The sequence below is a fragment of the Heterocephalus glaber genome, unplaced genomic scaffold (assembly GCF_053883595.1).
Source record: "Heterocephalus glaber isolate CG9 unplaced genomic scaffold, H.glaber_assembly_v1.0 deba00000676, whole genome shotgun sequence".
In the NCBI taxonomy this organism is placed as follows: Eukaryota; Metazoa; Chordata; class Mammalia; order Rodentia; family Bathyergidae; genus Heterocephalus; species Heterocephalus glaber.
The window spans coordinates 25,170,306-25,191,763 of record NW_028258156.1 but is presented as its reverse complement, the minus strand read 5'-3'; the positions used below and the strand labels follow the sequence as shown (position 1 = coordinate 25,191,763).

Below are 21,458 nucleotides of genomic sequence, written 5' to 3'. Positions count from 1 at the left end.
CTGGCTTCACTTGGGAAACTTTGGATAAGTAATAACCCTCAATATCCCTACTCTATAAAGTGGGATAAGGATATTTCTTGGAAAAAAGAGTATGTCATCCTTAGCATGTACTATGATTTAGATCTAAAAGTCCCCCAAAGGTCTCATGTGTTCAGAGGCAGGGCCTTTGGAAGGTGATTGGATTATAGGGGCTCTGAACTTATCAGTGGATCAATCCACTCATGAATTCATAGCTGCATATGTTGTTAGGGGGTGGGGCCTGGTTGAAGAAGGTAGGTCATTGCAGGGAGATTGGAAGGGAGGCGTTTCAAAAGGTTTGGAGATACTGGCTAAAGAAGCCTTAGAATGCGGTAAGCAGAGACTGATGGGAGATTCTGGTGGGAGCTCAGAAAGGAAGCATCTCCAAAGTTGTGGCCAAGCAGATTGTGTCTGTTGAAAAGATCATTGCCATGAAAAAGGAAGTCAAGTGCTTTGGATCAGGGCAATAGGAAAGGTCCCTTGACAGCACCTCAGGACCTGGCCAGACCTCACCCATGAAAGGGTATGGAAGGGTGCACTCCTTTGAAAGACATTGCTTTGAGAAAACAGCTCTAGGGTGCCCTGCTCACTCAGGGCTACCTACAGAAGTGTACTCCTGAGCTCAGCCATCCAGGCACTCAGAGGCCACTGTAACTGTGGATCAAAGGAGCATGGATACTGTTTGAGCTGGCAGCTGATGTGGGCATCATCCATATGGTAGTGATTTTACAGGCATTCAGAGTGCAAGAGTTGTGAGAGGTATCCACTCAGATTTCCAAAAAAGGCCTAGGAGGTCTGACAAGGAACCCTGAGAGGGCAGTGCATGAAGCTGTGGGTGAAGCTGAAGATGCAGTGGCGACCCCAGGAAGTTGGAAATGACTGGAATATGGAATGTCTTTGTAGTAAAACTATAGGCAGTGAGCAGAACCAACCTAACAGAGAGGCTCTGTGGGCTGCAACCAGCAAGGCCAGCAGGGCTGCCTAAGCTCTGAGGATCTCACATCTCACCACAACCTGCTTGGGTGCTGGACATGGAGCTAGAGGATTTAATGTTCTCTCTGCTCATCTTCACACTTGCTTTTGTCTGATTCCTTTATATTCCCTATACCCCTTTGGAATGGGAATGTTTACCCTATGCCATATGAAAATAGTTAAAATTGATTTTCCTCTCAGAGACTCAGTTTGCTTTGAGTCAGAGAACTCTGGACTTGCACTTTTCAGCAGTGCTGGAGCTGATAAGACTTTGGTACCAGACTCTTAGAAATGGACTAAATGCATTTTGCATAATGATATGGACATGAAACTTTTGAGGGGCAGGGGCAGAATGTTATGGTTTAGATCTGAAATGGCCCCCAAAAGTCTTATTTATCCAGAGGTGGAGTTTTGGAAGGTGACTGGATCATAGGGGCACTATATATTCATCAGTAAATTCATCCATTGATGAGTTCATACCTGCAGGAGCTGTAAGGGGGTGGGGACTTGTTAAAGAGATTGGCCACCTGAGGATGACTGAAAGGTTGAAATCTTGTCCGTGGCTCCTCCCTTTTCTCTCTGATTCCTGGCTGCCATGGGTTGAGCAGTTTTCCTCTGCCATGCAGTTTGACCCTGCCATTTCTGCCTTGGAGACAACTTTTCATGCATGGACTATACCTTCTGAAATCATGAGCCAAAAAACTCTCTTCATTTAAGTTTCAGGTGTTAGGTATTTTGTCCCAGAGTTGGGAAGGTGACTAACACAGCATGACTCCTGGCACCATATAGTTATAACCTTTGACACCATACTAGGGTGGAGTAGCCATCACCACCATCCTGTCCTATTGTTTCGATGGGTTCCACTGTACAACAAATGCTGAGGATTCAGAAAGCAGCCCCATTCTCCTTTAGCCTGGATAAACATATGAGTTTTCTTCCTAGCACGCTTGATTTTATTGCTGGCAGAGGATCTGCTCCAGGACCTGTAAGAGGCAGACTGCACTCTTCACTGTTACCCTGGAGAGTGCTCTATAGAACACCCTTGTCATGTTTCATCATAAAAAAAACAACAACAGATTTTCCAAGTCAATGAAAAAATACCAATTAAGACTTTAATCATCCTTCTCTACTAATAATGGAGTTGTTAGGACTGGTAGTATGAGTAAGTTTACAGATCATTTATCCCCAAGGGTAAAACACAGGTTAGTTATCTTCACTATTATCATTACAGTAATACATTTGGAAAAATTAAAATATGACAAAAATCATTATTTTCCCTGGGAATTTCCATTTTGCTGATTTTTCAGGATAACTTCCAAAGTACTTTTCTTACATACTAGCAGAAGACAACTCTGTTGCGGAAGAACACGCCTAACAGAATTATGATACTGGCCCTTTTCCTCCTTTATATTTCTTTTCCCTCTATAAATAAATATATGGATATATATTTAATATATTTATATATGCTTATATATAATTATATTTTCCTCATAATTCTCAAATTCTATAGTTAAACTGGGGAGATTTCAGGGGGTATTCATTAGCACACATTTTTCTTTTTTTAAAATTTTATTTTATTTTATTTTTTTTAACTTTTTTTTTTTTTTTTTTGGTACGGGGGATCAAACTCGGGACTTCCTGCTTGCAAGGCAGGTGGCAGAACCACTGAGCTAAATCCCCGGCCCTGCACACATTTTTCTTGAGAAGGACTGAGTGTGTATCTTTTTTCTGCCTTATGAAAAAACTTTTGTGAAAACCTCACACACAATGATAACAGGATTAAAGCAATTCTGTCCTAGATTTTGCATACAGCACATACTGGTAACCATGTACATTTTCTATATCTCAACCTTTTCCTATTGTACTCAAAGCATGATGGTAGTAACTCAGAGATGTGTGGCAAACACTTTCTGTTACGGCTTGTATCTAGATGTCCCCCCAAAAGCTGCATGCACTCATAGGTGGGGCTTTTGGGAGGTGACAGAATCTAGGATGTGTGAATATGGATTAAGGGTGTGATAACTAAATTAGTCCACTGATTGGTTCAGCATAGTTGTGGGTGTGCATGGTATTACCCCAAAGTCTTGTAGCCTGGATAAAAGGGAAAGGTAGGTTTGCTGCTGCTTTTTGCTCACTGTCTTCTGCCTGTCACACCATGAACTCTTTCTCTTCTGTGATGCCCCTCTGTCATGCCACCGTGCCTTGGAGCTAATTGACTATGGACTGAAACCACTACAAACTGTGAGCTGAAATAAACCTTTCCTCCTTTTAACTTGTAGGTATCAGGTACTTTGTCACAGCAACAAGAAAAATAACTAAGACACTGACCCAAAATCATGTTGTAATAGCCTTCTTTAGGAATCTTTTCATATGCTCCTATGTGCTTCATTACACATTTAACTACCTGATATAATTTAGTTCATTATTAATATTTTGTGATTACCAATAAGGGTTCATTATGGGATCCTTTAAAAGTATGAGAGGAAGAAAAATCCATTCATATCCTACTACTCAGATCCAAACACTTAACCCCTAGAGCTCATTAGTAGATGCCATAATTAAAATTCTATGCAAAATATTCTATCAATGGAGAAACTCCATTTAACTTCAGATGGTTTTGTAAATGCACTAAGTGTATGTACCTATGACTTATGTGGTCTTTAAAGTGTGGGTCTTTTATTGGTCTTCTTTGAATACGAACTGTTTAATTCATTTTGGTTTATAGGTAAATTATATTGTCTCCTTATGTTCAAATTTCAGAAACTTTATATAATAAGTTTCTCAACGTTTAAATTATTCAAAAGTAACAAAAATTATCATATGGAAAATTGAACAATGGTGTAGGTTTGTTCTGTTTTATAATATTCACCAAAAATCGGTGCCATGCTAAATTTCCTCTAGTACTGACTTTTTTTTTTAGTACTGGGGATTGAACCAAGGGGCTGACAAATTCTAGGAAAGTGCTCTACCACTGAGCTACATCCCTAGCCCATTTAAAATTTTTTTCCCATTTTGAGACAAGGTCTCACTATGGTCCTCAGGCTGGGCTTGAATTTGCTGTCCCTCTGCCTCAGTCTTCCCAGTGGGTGGAATTACCGTCCTGTGTCACCTCACCTGGCTGATTATTGATATTTTGTTCTTCCTTCACTTTCTTTCTCCCTCTCCTTTATACTTTCTTGTAGTATAAACCTTAAGTTAAATTTATATATTCTCAATAGAAAATCTACAAATCTACCTATAATTAGAATTTAAAAACATAAATAAAGAATTGGCTATTAATAACAAATACAAGAAATTTACAGTCATGTAACCCCATAGTATAAAATCTCTTCTCTCATTGTGTACTTGTCATAAGTGACACTGGCTATAAAATGATATAAGAAATTATCAATAATTCACTGAAAAATTTTATGTAAATCTACATCTTCCTTTTATACTATTTTCTGAAAAGCAGTAGAAGTTTCAGTAGTATTTCAGAGATGATATTTCCTTCTGTGTAGTGTCTGCAACTCAAAGATAAGGCTTCCAGATGTTGTGGCAGTTACTAAGAGAAGAATGGGTCTTATTTTAATACATGCAGGATGGTATTTATGTTAATTTTGCATAGAACATTCAAAGAAAATGTTAGGATATCCCTTGTCATCAGCTGTGAATTTGAGTTTCAGAGTTTCAAGCATTTTAAAATTATGTATGTTGAAACATTCTAGCATCTAATATTGCTGAGTACACAGCCTTTATTTTTTTCTGATTGCACATCCTGGGCTTCTTATGGAATGCAAAGGAGAAATGGAAGAAAGGGCGTTTAATGAATTGCAAGACCATGACTTCGGAATGCTATTAAGTCTGTGCTGACAAACAAAAGCACAGGAAGGCTCTACATCAATGGCATGTGATTATGACAGGCAGAAACACTAACCGTTATCAATTGCCCACATATTTCCAAGGATTGGTCCCGTTTGTCTCCAGCGAATCCTGGTGTCTCGGTTAGTGCTGCGTTAGGGAGGGGAATCGTTATTCGGTTCCACCTGCAAGAAATTTAGCATAAAAGCAGCTTCACAGCTATGTTCACGTCTTTTTTTTTTTTCCCTTGGAGTACATAGGGCATTCAACCTGGGGCCTCGTGTATGCCAAGCAAATACCTTGCTACTGAGCTACATCCTCCCCAGGCCATTTTTTTTTTTTTCATTTTGAGACAGTCTCGCTAAATTGCTCAGGCTAACCTCCAACTCTCTACTCTCCTGCTTCAGCCTTGAGAGTAGCTAGGATTATAAGCATGTGCCACCAAGCCTGGCTTGTGTTCACATCTTGTGGATTTATTTTATATGCTTGTAATGTCCTGATTTCTGTATGCTTGTAATAGCACTAAAGTTGGTCAATATACTCTCTACATTCACCAAAGGAGTTTGCGTATAGTGTCAAAACAGACACAACTAGGGGCCAAAGATTTAGCCTGCCTTGCAAGCGCAAGGTCCTGAGTTTGATTCCCCGGTACTGGAAAAAACAAAACAAAAAAACAACAAAAAAAGACACTACTTTCACAAACATCCATATCATGCCAGAGAAGTGGATCTGTTCTTAATAGTAAGTGACATTTATTTATTTTAGACATTCTTCTTAGAAGTTAGTTTTACTTTAAAATTGATATATAAAAGTACAAATATAGTACATATTAATGTGGTACCAGGGACTGTTTTGGTGCAGGTATACATGGAATAACGCTGAAGTGAGGTTCTGCCTCAGATGCTCTTCTACAGGCAGCATCTGTGAGGAGCAGAGGTGCTGACAAGCATCAGTTGCTTCTGAATGTTTTGCTAGCCCCTTCACCTTTCACACATCTAAAGAGGGGCTAAGAAAAAAACCCCACAATTCCCAACTTAATTTTGTTGTCTTTGCAAATATTTTCATTTTGTATCTAGTGATTATTCTGTAAAATGGAAAGCATTTGAAATAACCATCTTTAATTCTACAATATTATCATTTTCCAAAATTCATGCAGAAAGAAGTAGAAAATAAGAGAGAACAAATATTGGACAGATAGTGGATGGCAGATTAAGATCTCAACCAGGTCTAATTCCAAAACTCTCCTTTCTGCCATTGCTCTAGTAATAACCACAGGACTGTCATGTAGAATTTACGTTCATATAATTCAAATATGAGTCAAGGACATAAAGAACAAATGACCTGATGAGTTGTGATCATGTATCAGATTTAGCCAAAGTACTGTCTTTTTAAAAAAACAATAACCCTATCAAAAAGTCAGATTCCTTACTATTGTGCAAAAAAATTCTAGTCTCAGGATCGCTCACTGATCACATGAACTCAAGTCTTCCACCATCACTGGGCACTTACTCACCCACTGTAGTTTTCTGAGGAGTAGATGGTGCTGTGGGGAAGGTGGCGACCAGCACAGACTTCAGGCAAGCACTCGGTGTGCAGCAGGGACCAGGAACGCCCGTGGTTGGTGGAAAACTCTAAGCTGACACTAAAAACACCAGAATGAGCACAGCAGGAAAGGGGCAAAGATAACCGATAAAAATATTGTTTTCATCTCTGCCTAAATACATTAAGCATCTGTAGAACTAGTGTGAAATGTCTTTAAGACACTGTTCCCTAAATGATCGTTTCCTCTTTCACAGAAGTCTGACTAGGCTTCAAAGGGCAAGTGATTACATTACTGCTGTAAAACAGTGTTTGAAAGACAACAAATGGTAACTTGGGTTTGTGATCTTAAATTTGATAGATGGCAAGGCAATTTCCACGTCTCACACTGTCACTTCATCCTGCGAACGTGAGATGACAAAATTTTTAGAAAGGATGGAACAACACTTCAGCAAGCAAAACTGAGAAGTCATAGCTCTTGAAGTGCTAATTGATTTCCACTCCTATTATTAGGGGTCACTAGCCAACACGAGGGGAAGCTTTCTTTCAGTTACTTATTTTTTCTCTCTGAGCAATCTGCTATAATGGATGGCTGCCACAGGCCCTGAAAACACCTCTGATATCTAGGACCAAGCTCTTAGAACGAAGTCATTGCGGTTTAACCTCTGCCCTGTCATACCCCACATATTCACTGAAGGACTTTTCTTTTGGGGAAAATACGTATTTTCTTAATGGATTTTTCAATCCAGATTTAAATGTATTGAGATATTCTCTCTCATTTAATAGCCACGTCTCTGTGTTCACTTTTAATTAAGTTAGGACACTCAACAAACACAGCTTCTTACCTGTTACCAGGTTGATGTGTTCCACATCCCAGATTAATAGAGAACTGTATCATGTGAGACATTGTAGAAGGGAGAACAGGCAAGACATGGAAAAAATCTACAGCCCAGACATTCCTATTATGTCCTTGATGGTTCTTTTGCCTAAGACAAAATTTAGTAGCAGGAGTCTGAAGTTCAGGATTGATGACCACAGAAACCAAAGATGGAACCTTCCAAAAAAAGAAAAACAAAGTCACTCACAGTCCTTCCCGCGATAGTCAATGTGAATTCTACCAGATTTGATCTTCCTTTGATGTGCTCTTTTCTTCCTTCAATCACTAAATAGATAACTGCCATTTATTGAGCCTCGGGCAAGGTCTCTTCTCTTCTACTTGTTATTTCACGTAGAAGCTGCTGTCCTAAAGGAGCATTAGTTTTAATGACTCAGAATTCCTCCTTTGCAGTGTGTGACCTCCTCCAGTGTGTGAGTGATCAGCCTCTCTATGCCTGAAGATAAACTGCTCTAAGGTCTTTAAAAGTCATCAAAGAATGAGTATCTGTATTATTTAACTTAGAAAAGATGAAGGCAACTTGAGATTTACTTGACTTTATCATCAGTATTTTTCAAAGTAGATTTGTATCATATTAACAGTTTTCCAACCTAGATATTCTGAAAGTAGGATTCCAAGCAGAAACATCCAGAGTTCCTGCAAACATCTCTGATAACTTAATTTGGTCTGAATGCAACCCTACCGAACTGTTGCTGGAAAGTAGCCCACTATGAAGTGTCAGGTGACGTAAACTGGGTTACCCTTGCATGTGCAGCTGGCTTGGAGTCTCTCTGTTCACTACTTGGTTGTGCTTAAGCTCTTTAAAGTACATAGGCTCCCACCCATGTGGAGAGAAAGCTAACTCCGAATGAGTATGTGAGTAGAGCCTCAGCACAGATAAATCTGTTCTAATAAAAATAATTTTACACCTTATGGTAAGCATGATTTTGGGGATGTTTGCAAATATCACAGACAACACCTGTCCTACATCTGAAAGGCAAAGGAAAAAGGTCAATCTCAGGAGCCCTAATTACCAAAGCAAAACACAAAGGCAAGAATAATCTGTACTGGTACAGTGTCTTCTTCCTGGGAAACCTCACAATGTTGGATCAACACTCATTATGTCTGATAACAAGGCCATGTGACAGCATAATTACAGTCACTTTTAGAGCTTTCTCTGGGATAAGTATAACTGCCAGTCAGAGTACTGGGTTCTGTTTTACTCTTGTTGACAGACTGTAATTCATTCTTCCTGACAAAACCTGATTTTTCATTTGTATCAGGAATAAAAATGAATGTTAAAATATCTGTCAATTTTTTAAAAACCTGGTAATTTCTTGGTTTCCAGAAAAGATTTTATCCTCTGTATTTGGCATGGCCTTCCTGGTTGTGACTTTGGCTTGTCCCTGGGAGTTCTAGGTGGGTCATGTGGGGCAAGGGGTGCATTTGTACCTTATATGAGGAATAGGAAAGGGTATCCAGGGCAATGTGTTCTTTTCTCCCCTCAATCTTTGCATACAAGATAACATCATTTTCATGAGAGTCTCCGGGGTCACAAATTCCTCCTGCACCAAACAAAAATTTCATGTTATTAGCAACTTGGACCCCAAACCTTAAATCTCGTGTGAAATTTCACAATAAGAAATAATTATGCTATGCAGATTGTCACTTAAGAATAACCCCAAACAAAGATAATCAAACCCAAGGAAATTATGAAGATAATTCAGATGGACCATGTTAACAATCAAAGATTTGATATTTGTGAAGGCCAATGTAACTTTTTGGCTAATAAGATTACTCAAATAATGGTCTACATTGAGGAGTAATTACATCTCCCCATTTCAGCCCATGTGAAAAACATATGTTGTGCTTTTTCAATAAGCCATTACATCATCATATTTGACAGCTTTATGATTAAAGTTCAAAACCTATTGATTATGCTTTTTGCAAAGTCTGGTGACTATGGCATCAAAGACTTTGGAAGCAGTGTAACTCAAACTGCTGCAAACAGTAGCTGTAGCATTTTAGCACATAAATTTATATTTTAAATGCAATTCATTTTACATTTTAATCTTTGGTACCTCATTTGATCGTTAGGAGACAGGTAGAGAAGTCTTCCCTATCACTCTACAGTCACATGAAATGATATTGCATTAGAACTGAAAGGTAATTAAGGTTGACTTGAAAATGAAATTGAATAACAGAGCAGGTACTTGAAACACAGGATAAACTAACTAGCTATGGGGAGATGTTATATTTTTAACCTTTGATCTATTCTTTTCACTATTGTGCTCATAACAGACTAACATTATCTAATTTTATTGAGCTCTTACTATATGTCATGCATCAGGTAAAATTACATAGAAGTATCTTTTCTCCTTTTATAATAACATTTTCATGTAAGTATCCACTTTGCTAAGTGAAACTAAGGCTACAGGAGGTTGTACAGTGTGCCTATAGTCTCAAAGTAAAGTCTGTATTTAATGTTATTCTTTTGGGCTTCAAACCTGTACTGTCACTCAATAGGGAAATCTTTTTTTTTTTGCACTTTATTAAATTCTTTTATTGGTACATTGTAGGTATACAACACAATTACATTTCTCATTGGGAATTGTACCTTTACATAATCCATCTTGGTTCTTATTTTTTCCCCATTCCTAGCCCTCCCTTCACGCCCTCCACCCTTCCCTATTTACAAAGACTTTATTTCCATTTTTTCCATTTCTCAGCATTTTTCCTTTCCCTTCTTTCCTTTCCCCTGCCCCTCCCACTACCCCTACCCCTTTGGACCTTTTCTTCCTATTTTGCATTATCGATTATTCATTCTAATCACTGGTACATTTTAGGTATACAATATAATGACATTCATCATTGGAAATTTGCACCTTTACATAATCTGTCTTAGTTCTTATTTTTCATCCTTGCCCAGCCCTCCCTTCAACCCCTCCATTTCTCCCTACAATAGGGAAATCTTGATGATAGTATTTGTAAAGCACTGAAATTTGGCATGTTACATATGTTAAGCATATGCAAACTGGCATATAATAAATATTTATGGATTAAGTAATTGGGACAGAGACTCCAGATATAATGACAATATAACTCTCCTCCCAGTGGTTGTTTACTGTTCTGGTCAACAACCTGTAGAGAAAATCTTATGATCTTTGACATTCATATCTTGTTTTTCAGCATTTCATTACATACATCAATGTACAAATAGAGTTAGTAAAGCCATCATAAATGATGGTCTCTAGGGAAAAGATCCATGTACAAACAAAGTTTCCTTTTTGAAAAGGAATTTTTTAATTGAGCACTGAGCACATATCAAAGAGGATGAAAAAAGGACTAAAAAGGTGAAAGGTTACAGGTGGGGGTTTAGTGCACTGCACCTAAGGACACGGATCCCAGTGTCAGTTCTCCATCATTTCATTAGCTCGCTCCCAATACCCTCTTGCTCTCCATACCCTCTTGCTCTCCTAAGGCCAGCTGGTGAACTGCTTCTGCTCTGAGACAGAACAGACAGAAACACACGTGGGAGGTGTGGCCAGCCCTGAATGGCAGAAGAAGAAAGCTCGGAAGAAGCCAAGACATTAACATGTTGACAGACTTTATCTAAAAGAGCCAGCTGGGGGCAGTATATCAATTCTGTGCTTTGGGTAACAGTAGCTCCTATGGAAGAAGTGGATTCCTCCCTAACTTGGTAGCCTTTGATACTTTGTGGAAAATGGGATTTTCAGCCCATTTTGTACAGCATTGAAGGTACAGGAAGATTTCAACAAAAGCTAAATGGATCGGTAGTTTTAAAGTATTTTAAATGTTGTTCTAAGTAGCTTTTCAGATACTTATCTATATCAGGAAAGTCATTTGTTGAAGTTTTACTATTTGCAGGTCATTAGGCTAAAAAGGGAAATACATCCTGACCTCAAAAGGTTTGTAATTTATCATGAAAAATAAGACTAGTATTCAGTTATTCTTGTCTGTAGTTTTGCTTTCCATGGTTTGTTACAGTCAACTGTGGTCCAAAAAAATTCATATTTCTCTTCCCTCTTCTAAAAAAGGATCACATTCATGTAACTTTTATTGAAATTCATTATAATTGTGATTATTAATTACTGTTGTTAAGCTCTTATTCATATATCAACCCTTTCCACAGATATATATTTTATATATATGTACATATATGTAAATAGTATATATAGCATACTATACTATCTGGGTTCAGGGTGATCTCCTTAAATTCGGAGATTCGGAGATCTGGAGATCTCCAAACATATTCCCAACTGGCCAAGTTTTCCAGAAAAGATTGTTACAGAAATTATGAACCAAAGATAGAAGATACCACATAAAGGGCTTGAGAGGGAGAATGTGATCTCGTGTAGATTAACAATTAGACACCAATTTTCCTAAAGTGCAATAAAGTGAGGATCACTTATAAACTATCTTATCTCAAATCCTTTCTCATATTGCTTTCTTTCCCACCAGCTCTTACAGTTTTAAAGTCTTTTCTATAGTACTGGTCCTACTGTATCCTATGGTATCCTATGGTGTCCCATCCCATCCTATCCCATCCCATCCCATCCCAACCCATCCTATCCCATCCTATCCTACCTATCCAATCCTAAAAAACACCTTCCTGGATGCTGCTATTCCCTCCAGATCTGGGCCCCATTTCTTTATCTCTACGGATGAACTTCTTTTTTTTTTTTTTTTTCAATTCACAGAAGAGTTGGAATCTTAAATTTATTTATTTATTCATTTTTGTGAAATTCTTTTATTGGTACATTGTAGGTATACAACACAATTGCATTTCTCATTGGGAACTGTACCTTTACATAATGCATCTTGGTTCTTATTTTTTCCCCATTCCTAGCCCTCCCTTCACCCCCTCCACCCTTCCCTATTTACAAAGACCTTATTTCCATTTTTTCCATTTCTCAGCATTTTTCCTTTCCCTTCTTTCCTTTCCCCTGCTCCTCCCCCTCCCCCTACCCCTTTGGACCTTTTCTTCCTATTTTGCATTATCGCTTATTCATTCTAATCAACTTCTTGAAGGAGGAGTCCTATTTCAGGATATGCGTCCTTCATTTTTAAATCCCATGTACCTTGGAGTCCCGGGCATTACCCATTGGGCACGCTCTTTCCAAAGTCCCGGGTAGCCCTTTCCCCTTATCCTGGTTGACCTTTCTGTCAGTGGCACTTTTCACACTGCACAGCACTTTCCTGCCCCCCCACCCTGAACCACTTCCTCTGTCCTCCTTCGGGGTCAAAAGGCACCTTCCTCCTGCCTCCTGCACACCTTTCCTTTCTCGGTCGCCTCTGCTTTTGCCCTTCTATCAACACCTAGCTGAGGGTTCTCCCTAAGAACTGTCGCATCATAGGCCACCTTCTGCTCAGAATACCTGTATATGGATGATATCCAAATTGGATTCAAACACTGACTCGAAGTTCTACCTTCACATGGCACTCTAGAAATGTCAGTCTTAACATATATACTATCAAAATCTCCACACTTGCCTCCTTTTTTGCCATTTCCTATTTGAGGAAATGGCAGCATCTTTCCAATGCCCGGAAGAGCAATCTGTATCCTCTCCAGTGCCACTGGCATGACCTTGGAGTCAGCTGGGTGCCAAGGCCAGCGGTCCCACATCTCCAGCAGGGCCATCTCTGTGCCCTCCTGCTCTTTACCTTTACCACTGCCTCAGATCTTTTTGCTTGGACTGGGGCCAATTATCCCCTAAGTTAGGGGCTCAGATAGCACGCATGGCACAGAAAAATAACTGTGTCTCTGAAATGCAAGTTTAACTAGGGTGTGTTGTCTTTTCTGATTATTTCAGTCTCTCCTTCACACTCCTGCCAGAAGGATCTTTCTGGAACACAGGTGAGATCACAGAACAGAAATCCTCTGTTGGTTCTACATCACTTAAAGTAACTGTACAAAACTCCACAGTGTATGATTAGAGAAAATCACACTGCGGCTCTAATTCTCTTTTCTAGCGCCATCCTAGGTCTACCATTCAGCTATACTGGGAAAATCACTCAGGACCAAACATATCATGTGCTTTTATTTTTCATGCCTCTTCCCACCCCCTAAATGGCCTAATTTGGAATTCTCCTGTTCTTTAAATGTAAATCATGCCCAGCTTTCAAGGCTGAGTTCAAAGGCCTTCTCCTTTGCAAAGCTTTATTCTCACCTCCACTGCGACTGCCCAGAGCTTTCTGTGCCCTTTCATAGCCTTTTGGTTCTGGAACTGCATGTTGCATTTCCCTTGTACAGAGTTAGATGTTATGTGTGGGCAGGGGCTTCGTCTGAGTAATTTTATATCATAAATAGACAGATGAGTCTATTTATTAGGCACTGTTTTGAGCACTTTGCATGTATTAACTCATTTGACCAGCAACTCTATTTAAGATGATTCAGTTTACTCTCCCCAGTTGGAATTCTCCGTACATCTTGAGCTGTGGCTCTTTTTCAATAGGTATTTCTGACTTTTAATTGAATGAAGATTCTTTTGTTTTGGGATAACGTATTTCTCTGGGCTCATTCAAGTTAATTTGTCCTTTCTAGCCAATACTATTTTAATTCTTTAGTTAATGATCTGTTTTGCTCCAGAGAGAATTAAATATGACTTACATTTCATATATAAGCACTTATACAATGATGATTTAATCTTATATGAAGACATTCAATTGGGTGGATTTACTATAAAAAAATCAAGATTCAAATATATTGTGTCAGAAATGGTAAAAGGGAAAAAAATCCTGAATTTGACTGGCTTATACTTTTCTTTACAGCTTTTTATTTTTAAATTTTTATAAATTTCTGCTTAAGGTTTTCCAAGAACCGCTTTTAATGCAATAAGAGATGGTTTGAATATGAGTTAATTTAAGGAAGCGAATTTTTGGCCTTTCTACATGTAAACCATTTCAGTGCCAAGGTAAGAATACCTCCTCAAGTGAAATTCCATCATTTTATTTCTGAGACTTCTCTGTTCTGAACAGATCATTACCGGAAGCGAGGCACATGGCGTCACACAGACAATATGCCTGAGGGCACCATACAGCCCACAGGGTTACCACACATCCTTTGCTGTATGACTGCCACCCAGAAGACCTGTTTGTCCTGATGGCCTTGCCAGCAAGTTCAAAGGTAGACAGTATTTGTTTCCTGTTTTGCTTCCAGATGTTGCCTGTGCCTTTCTAGCCACCCAACAAAGAAGCCACGTGACACCATGCACATGCCTGGAATGACACCAGTGAATGAATATGTCACTGTGGTTCTTGTTGATTAACGGGATAAATTTGGGAGGTCACAACTTTTAACCTTCTCCTTCATGTCTGGGTATTTTTCCAACACAAATTTGAAGAAAAACGTATCTTAAAAACACTTCTTTTATTTATGAATTTGCAAACAGGAAGTAGAGAGTCTTGTTAAAATACAATAAAGTATTATAAGCCTTTTACTTTCTAACCTTCCCACAACAAGAAAGTTAGGCAATGATGAGATACTGATGAAAACAAATGACTCAGCTTGATGACTCTTTTTTTGCAAACAGAGTTGTTTTTCTCTTAGCCTCTCTAGCATTGTCTTTTCAGCTATGACCACAGGGGCTGAGGTGAAAGAAAGGTATTTTGGCTTTTTGTCTGCAGGCCTACTCACAGCATGCCAAGCCCTACTCTCTCAAGATGGCGTCAGCATGGCTGGCTGAAGTAGGGGTGAGTACAAATGATCATACTTCCTTAGAAACAGGTACTGACCTGGAATCTGCCCTAGGTTCAACAAAGGTTGTTAAAAATGTACCTACCCATAATGAAGTAGAACCGCAGGTTTCCAAAACCAGTAGTGTCCATGTACGGAGTGCATAATTTCCTCTCTCCATCTTTGAGGAAGACCATTGATAAACCTGATTCTATTGTTCCACATTCTGTACCAATGACAGCTCCCAAGATGTCCCATCTTTAAAAAAGGAGAATCATTGAGACTTAGAATATTACATCAAAGCTTTATAAAGCATAACATTTTATTTTTAATTAAGAAAATTTATTAATAATGAATAATTCTCAAATAAAGATGTGGTGCTGCAGATCTTAGACAATGGATATAATTTAAACACATTCCATTTACAGTTATGGTTCTATAGAATGACAAGTTTAATCAATATTATGTATGGCCTGTGTACTATATGACCAGAGCCATGGTCCAGAATGAGAGTCTTTATTTTTAAAGTACTTACAGTTGAGTTGGGAAATCAAATTTGAAATGTGGAAACAATGAATCATAGAAGACAGTATCGTAATATAAATATAAATATGTGTATAGTGTTTCACATATTAATATAGAATGAAAAGCCATGAGAGCTCGCAAAAGTCTAGCAAGTTTTCAAAAGGAGATGGAATTTAAACTGGGTCTTGTCAAATAGATCTCTGAATATGCAAAAGAGAATTAAAATAGCTAACTTCTATTTTTCTATTTAGTGCTAACTCATGTGCCAATTCTTTTTCTAGGCACTTTACACATTAAACTCATTTAACCCTCTCTGGAACAGTATGAGACAGTAACTAGTTCTACCCATTTTAGATGAGGAAACTGATATAAAGAGATGTTAAGGTCAGCTAAGGAAGGCCGGGGTCTGTCTCCACAGCCTGTGCTCGTACGTCTTGTGGACAGAGGCTGAGAATGGGGTATGACCCCCAAACTATGAATGGTGCAGACACCAACAGACCTTGGTGGAAGGTGTATGTTGGTGGAGTAGTAGGAAATATACTTGCATAGGAAACTGTGAGCAACCCACGGACAGTGTGCAAAGATGAGTTCAGACTCCACTCAGTAGATGGTGAGGGTGATATTTCTAAGATGAAAATATGATATATCTCTCCTTTGCTTAAGCTCTTCCATGATTTCCCCATTGCATCTGCACAAATTCCACACTCCTTAATGTAGAATAGATGGTCCTTCTTGGCCTGATCAGGAACACACTTCTGGTCTCACCTCTCTGGCTGCTTCATGTCTTACTCTGTTTTGTACCAAACTTTTGGCTGTGTAATAGGAACTTAAAGTTACTAATATAGCCTCTGTCAGGCCTCTGGATCCTTACTTACTGTCTACTGAACAAACTCATGGCCACATGCTGTGTGTGCTTTAAATAGCACACATCCTTCTGTAAAGCCTTTCCTAGAGGCCCCTCCCAGCCCACCACGCCATCTCACACTTTGGTTCTTCCTTTGTGAGGCCACTGCTCACAGTGCATTGCTTCCATTTCTTTATCCGCCTTTATCTCTGTTGCGTCAACTCCTAAGACAGATGTCTTACTTTTATGTTTTTAAATATGGCCCAGTGCCCAATGCCCAGAAGAAGCTCAATAACTCTTGTTTATTGATGGAGACCTTAAAGGGTTCCAGGTCCAGATGGCTTCCAATGCCCGGCCTGGATCCCACCTTCACTCCCCTTGCCTTTCTCCACCGTCTTCCTTGTGTTATCCTGTGAGACAATTCACACTAGGTACAGAGGAAGAAAGCAGTTCCCCTTGCCCCAGGTCTAGGTCTGAAGTCACTGCCATCCTGGGATTTTTTTATTTGCTCTTCCAGTCACAAAGTCCCCCTGTATCTAGCCTGAAAACCTGGTGCCTCTGAGGCTGCCTGTCTTCGATTTCATGGCCCCTTCCACCTTAAAGTCATAGCTCTGGTGCCCCATAGACCTTTACTAGACCATCTGCCCCATCTAGACCCAACTCCTGGCACATGGCCACCTGCGCTATGGCTTCTCCATCTGCCTTGGCCCTGGGCACATACTCTACATATGCCTAGAATCAGAGAAGTCTTCAGGTTTAGATCTCTTTTTATGAGTCACAAGCTTAAGTGAGTGGTCTTATTTAGTATCTGTGCCTCTCTGACCACAAATGCCTCTTCCTTTTGCAAATAATACTTCTTCTCATCCTACAAATTGGTTCAATTCCTCTGTCTTCTCCACACTGGCCCCCCCTGACCTGTTGCTGCCCATCCGGATTTTGTCAGTAGTAGCAGGTCAAACACTGTCGAGTGGTCAGAGCACATACAATGAAGAGGACCTCAAAACTACTCAAACAGAAACCTTTTGATTCATTTTTGGCTATAATAGAAGTCAGAGATTGGGTTTTTAAAAATAGCCATAAACTTTTGATGGACAATTAGGTCATTTCCATTTCTTTTGTTATTACTAGCAATGGTGCAATAAAGGTCCTTACGTTAGTGTTTGGATATATGATGGCTTTCCCCTCTCAGCCATTTTTCTACTGTTGTCTGTGAGAGAAATGAGACCAAATGTTCTAAAGCACTCATCATATTAGCGAGTTGTTTTTTTCTCCTTTGCATCTACAATGGAACCAACTATGTCCACCTTAGGAAAACTAAGAAATCAGTCAGTCCAATGATTTGTCTGTGGTAGGGTTCTTGCAAGAATCTAAATTGAGCTCAGGAGTATACTTAGAAGCATGGGTAAATGTATGTTCCCATCAGGAGGGTAAAACAGTCCTGATTCTCCACTAGCTTCTCATCACTTGGTTTTTGTCAGACTTTTAAGATTTGGCCTGATAGGCTGGAATGGAATTTTATCATAGTTTGTGTTCCCATGTTTATAGTGAATTTGAACAGCTTTATGCTTATGGTCCAGTAGAGGTTACTTCTCTCTGAGTTGTCAATTTCTGTCCTGTGTCTATTTCCTATTAAGCTCTTCTTGCTTTTGTCTTTTTCTTGTTTCCTTGTGATTTGAATTCTTTACTTAGGTAATAATCTTTTGGGGGGGATGACATGTATTTCATCTTGTTTATGTGTCTTTGAATGTATAAAACGTTTTATTTTAATATAGCAGAATTTATCTTTTATTTATGATGTGTCTTTTTTCCTATTTAGTAAATAGGATAGTAAGATCATAGCGCTATGCCCTGTGTTTTCTTTTAAACATTTTAAATTTTTTTTACATTTGTTTAGTTTAAATTCATTTAAAATTGATGGGGTAAGGAATGAAGTTGAGATCCAATTTTATTTTTTCTGAATAGATAACCAGTTATTCCAGCACCATTCTCAGTTTCCCCTCCCAGAATGACTAGTAATACTACTTCCGTCATGTAATAATTTCCTATAAGTGTGGGTCTGTTCATGGCCACCATCTTTCCCTCTTTTGTTACGATTTGACGTAAAATGTCTCCCAAATTCTCATACATTGAGTGGTTGGCCTTTTGGAGGGCAACTGGATAATGAGGGCGCTATACTCATATGTGGATGAATCCAGTCATCAATCACCCACAGAGGAGTTTCCAGCTCCACAGTATGTGCTGTTAGGTGGTGAAGCCTGGCTGAGGTAAGGAACATTCTCCTGTTTTTCATGTTTGCTGACTGTCTTTCTAGGTGGCTCATAACATCATGTAGATTATACTTTTTGTTATAAGTTAATCTTCAGTGGACTGTGATTTCTACATAGTTTGTGTGGTAGAAATGTAGCTAAAGAGTGTTTGCATTTGTGTGCATGAGCTCCTTGGAGGGTCCCCAGTACTGAACTATTTTTGCATTTATTCCTCAGTTTAGAATTTTCGTAACAGCCAGGGAGAATGAATGTCAATTTTACATTCGTTATAGTTTCCATCTTCCGGGAGATTTTCCCCCCTTGAATTACTGAGAGGAGCTGCTATCCTATCTTTATAGGGGTGGAGCTCTGTAGAAACCCAGAATTGATACAAGAACATCAATTCTAGCTGCCACCCGCCAAATATCTAGTGTAGGTGTTTTAACCCTGATCTTCAAGCTTAGATTCTATCTGGGCACGGTGTACCCTGAAGTATCTAATCTTTTACTAACAGACTAATTGTTTAAGTTTTCTGTTTCCCTTTGCTTCTGGCTCTGCTCATTTTTCTTCCCCTATGTTAGGGCCATAGGTTAGAAGGGTTTGTATTAAAGGTAATTCTCATACTTTATCCAACATTTCTATAGGTTTGCTCAGGGAAAGGGATTGCATGAACTCAGCCCTGTTTTCATGGCTTCAAATTTTCAGCAGACTGGTACCATTAACAATGATGAAGAAGAAAACGAAAAAAAAAAAAAAAAAAAACAATGATGAGGAATTAAAAGAAATTAACTGATTAGTTCTTTAGGCTTTCATTTAATTATGTCATCAGAGGTGTTAACAAATTAAATGACTATGTCATCTTTCAGATCAGTGAGCTCCTTTTTTAGAATAGGATACTTTAAAAAATATTAAATAATCATTTTTAAAAGGTAGGGTGGTTACTATTTTTTTCACTTGTCTTTAAAAGAACATGCTATTTTAATTTCTCTTACAAAGTTCATCAACTAAGCTTGACTGTTCTATTTTCAAAGCAAAGATTATGCAGGAAAACAATTTTTAGGAACACTCAACAAATAGTATGCCTCTACAATACCACAAGTCTGGCAACAGATATTGATGGAGGTATGTGACTTATTTAAAACTGTGGTATATGGTTCTATATGTATAATTTTATAATTGTTATGGTTTATGAGAAATTTTAATATTTTGAATTTGTGCATCATACTTTAAACTTTAAAATATTTTATAATTGTCTTTCTCCTCTGTATTTCCAGTCATATCTAATTGGGCCTTTGTTATTTATACAACTAACTTGTCTGTCCAGGGAGGAAACTAGGACACCCAGAGGGAAGTAAACTTGCTTGCCTGAGGCCAACTGCCTGTTTAGCTCAAAGACTGAAATGTCTTGTTTCCCAGTTTGGTGTTATCTTAACAGTTAGAGTTCTAAAGAGGGTACCACACCGGGATGATATGTTGAACCATCTCAGTTATAATAGATTTGGGACCAAAGTCTTAGGAACTGAATTCTGTGTATTTTAACAGATTATACCAATCGCTTAAAGAACACAAAGGACAACTTTTAAAACAGCTCTTGACTACCGGCTCACTTTTAAACTACCCAGGAGCTTCTCTTGATGCATACATGAAAACTCCCCACTGGTTCATTGGTCTTTTACTTGCTCCATTTATCCCAATTAAAGCACTCAGCCTACTGATCCACAAAGCCAGTTAAGGTGATAAATGATGCAGATGAGGGCTTCTCTTAGACATCTATCTGCTTTAGAGTATTTTTAAAGTGAAAAAATAGATTGAAAAAGATGGAATTGCCATAGACTAGCAGAATATTCTATTCAAGTGAGAAATGAGATTAGTAGCTGCTTTCTCTTATTTGTCATAAATAATGTTTTTAGTCTAATCTAAATGAGTCCTTTTTACCATCTCTACCACAGATAGAGCTACATGAGAAGATATTTAGACTGCATATGTATTTTCAATCTTTATTTTAAAGTACAACATCTCAATTTTACTTTCAATTAGTTTTTATTTTTCCTACTAAGACTGTTAGAAGATAAAACAATATTGAAGTTAATTTCTTTAGAAACCCAAATATTTATAGTCAAGAGGAATGAAAAATTTAAAGAGAAAGCAGAGAGAAATTTGCTTTTCTAAATTTTTCAAATCGTATCTTTTATAAAAGTCTCATTGCTTCGGATAAATTACCCTGCATTTATTTACAGTTCAGTAGGAACTTGATATAGCACAAGCTCATTCTTTCATGAGTTTGTATAAACACTGGTTCAAGCAGGTTCAGAGGCAAAATATGCTGAAGTGGACTCAGGTAAAGCTTTGGGAAGAGGATAGGGAGCGTCTTCAGGGAGAGTCACCTTCCTGAACGTCAGAGTATTGATCTGAATGGTCACAAAGTTGTCGCCACTTTTCACTTAAGAAAATGATACAGTCCCTAGCTAGGTGTGGTGGTATGCGCCTATAATTCCCACTCTGGGAGGCTGAGGGAGAAGGAGTACAAGTGAGCGGCTTAGGGAGACCCTGTATCAAAATAAAAATTTTAAAGAAAGGGTGAAGTTCATTGTAAAAGCCCTGGGTGCAAACCCCAGTAACACACACACACACACACACACACACACACACACACACACACAAATCAACAAAACAAAACCAGAAACCCCCTCTCCTAACATAATAATTACATGGTGTAAAATTAGGAATTTACAATATAACCAAATCTTTAGGACCAGCAGTGGCTATTTGCAGAGCTCTGTAGTTTTAGCAATATCTTGGATGGTAATGCAATTTTTCTCAAAAAAGAGTATTTCCTCTGTGTAGTTTGTTTTCCCCAAAGAAATGCAGTTTGCATTTGAAGAAATGTCTGCCTAAGGGGATAAA

At 38.5% G+C, this 21,458-nt stretch overlaps 1 protein-coding gene across 1 annotated transcript in view; it reads right to left on the bottom strand.

Annotated features, from left to right (window-relative positions):
• Positions 1-21,458, bottom strand: part of Reln (reelin) — a 445,708-nt gene that overhangs the window by 141,015 nt on the left and 283,235 nt on the right. The window contains 6 exon segments of the mRNA XM_021253949.2: positions 4,907-4,975; positions 4,978-5,015; positions 6,344-6,472; positions 7,215-7,423; positions 8,696-8,808; positions 15,046-15,197. Coding sequence (XP_021109608.2) covers positions 4,907-4,975; positions 4,978-5,015; positions 6,344-6,472; positions 7,215-7,423; positions 8,696-8,808; positions 15,046-15,197 — 710 coding nt within the window.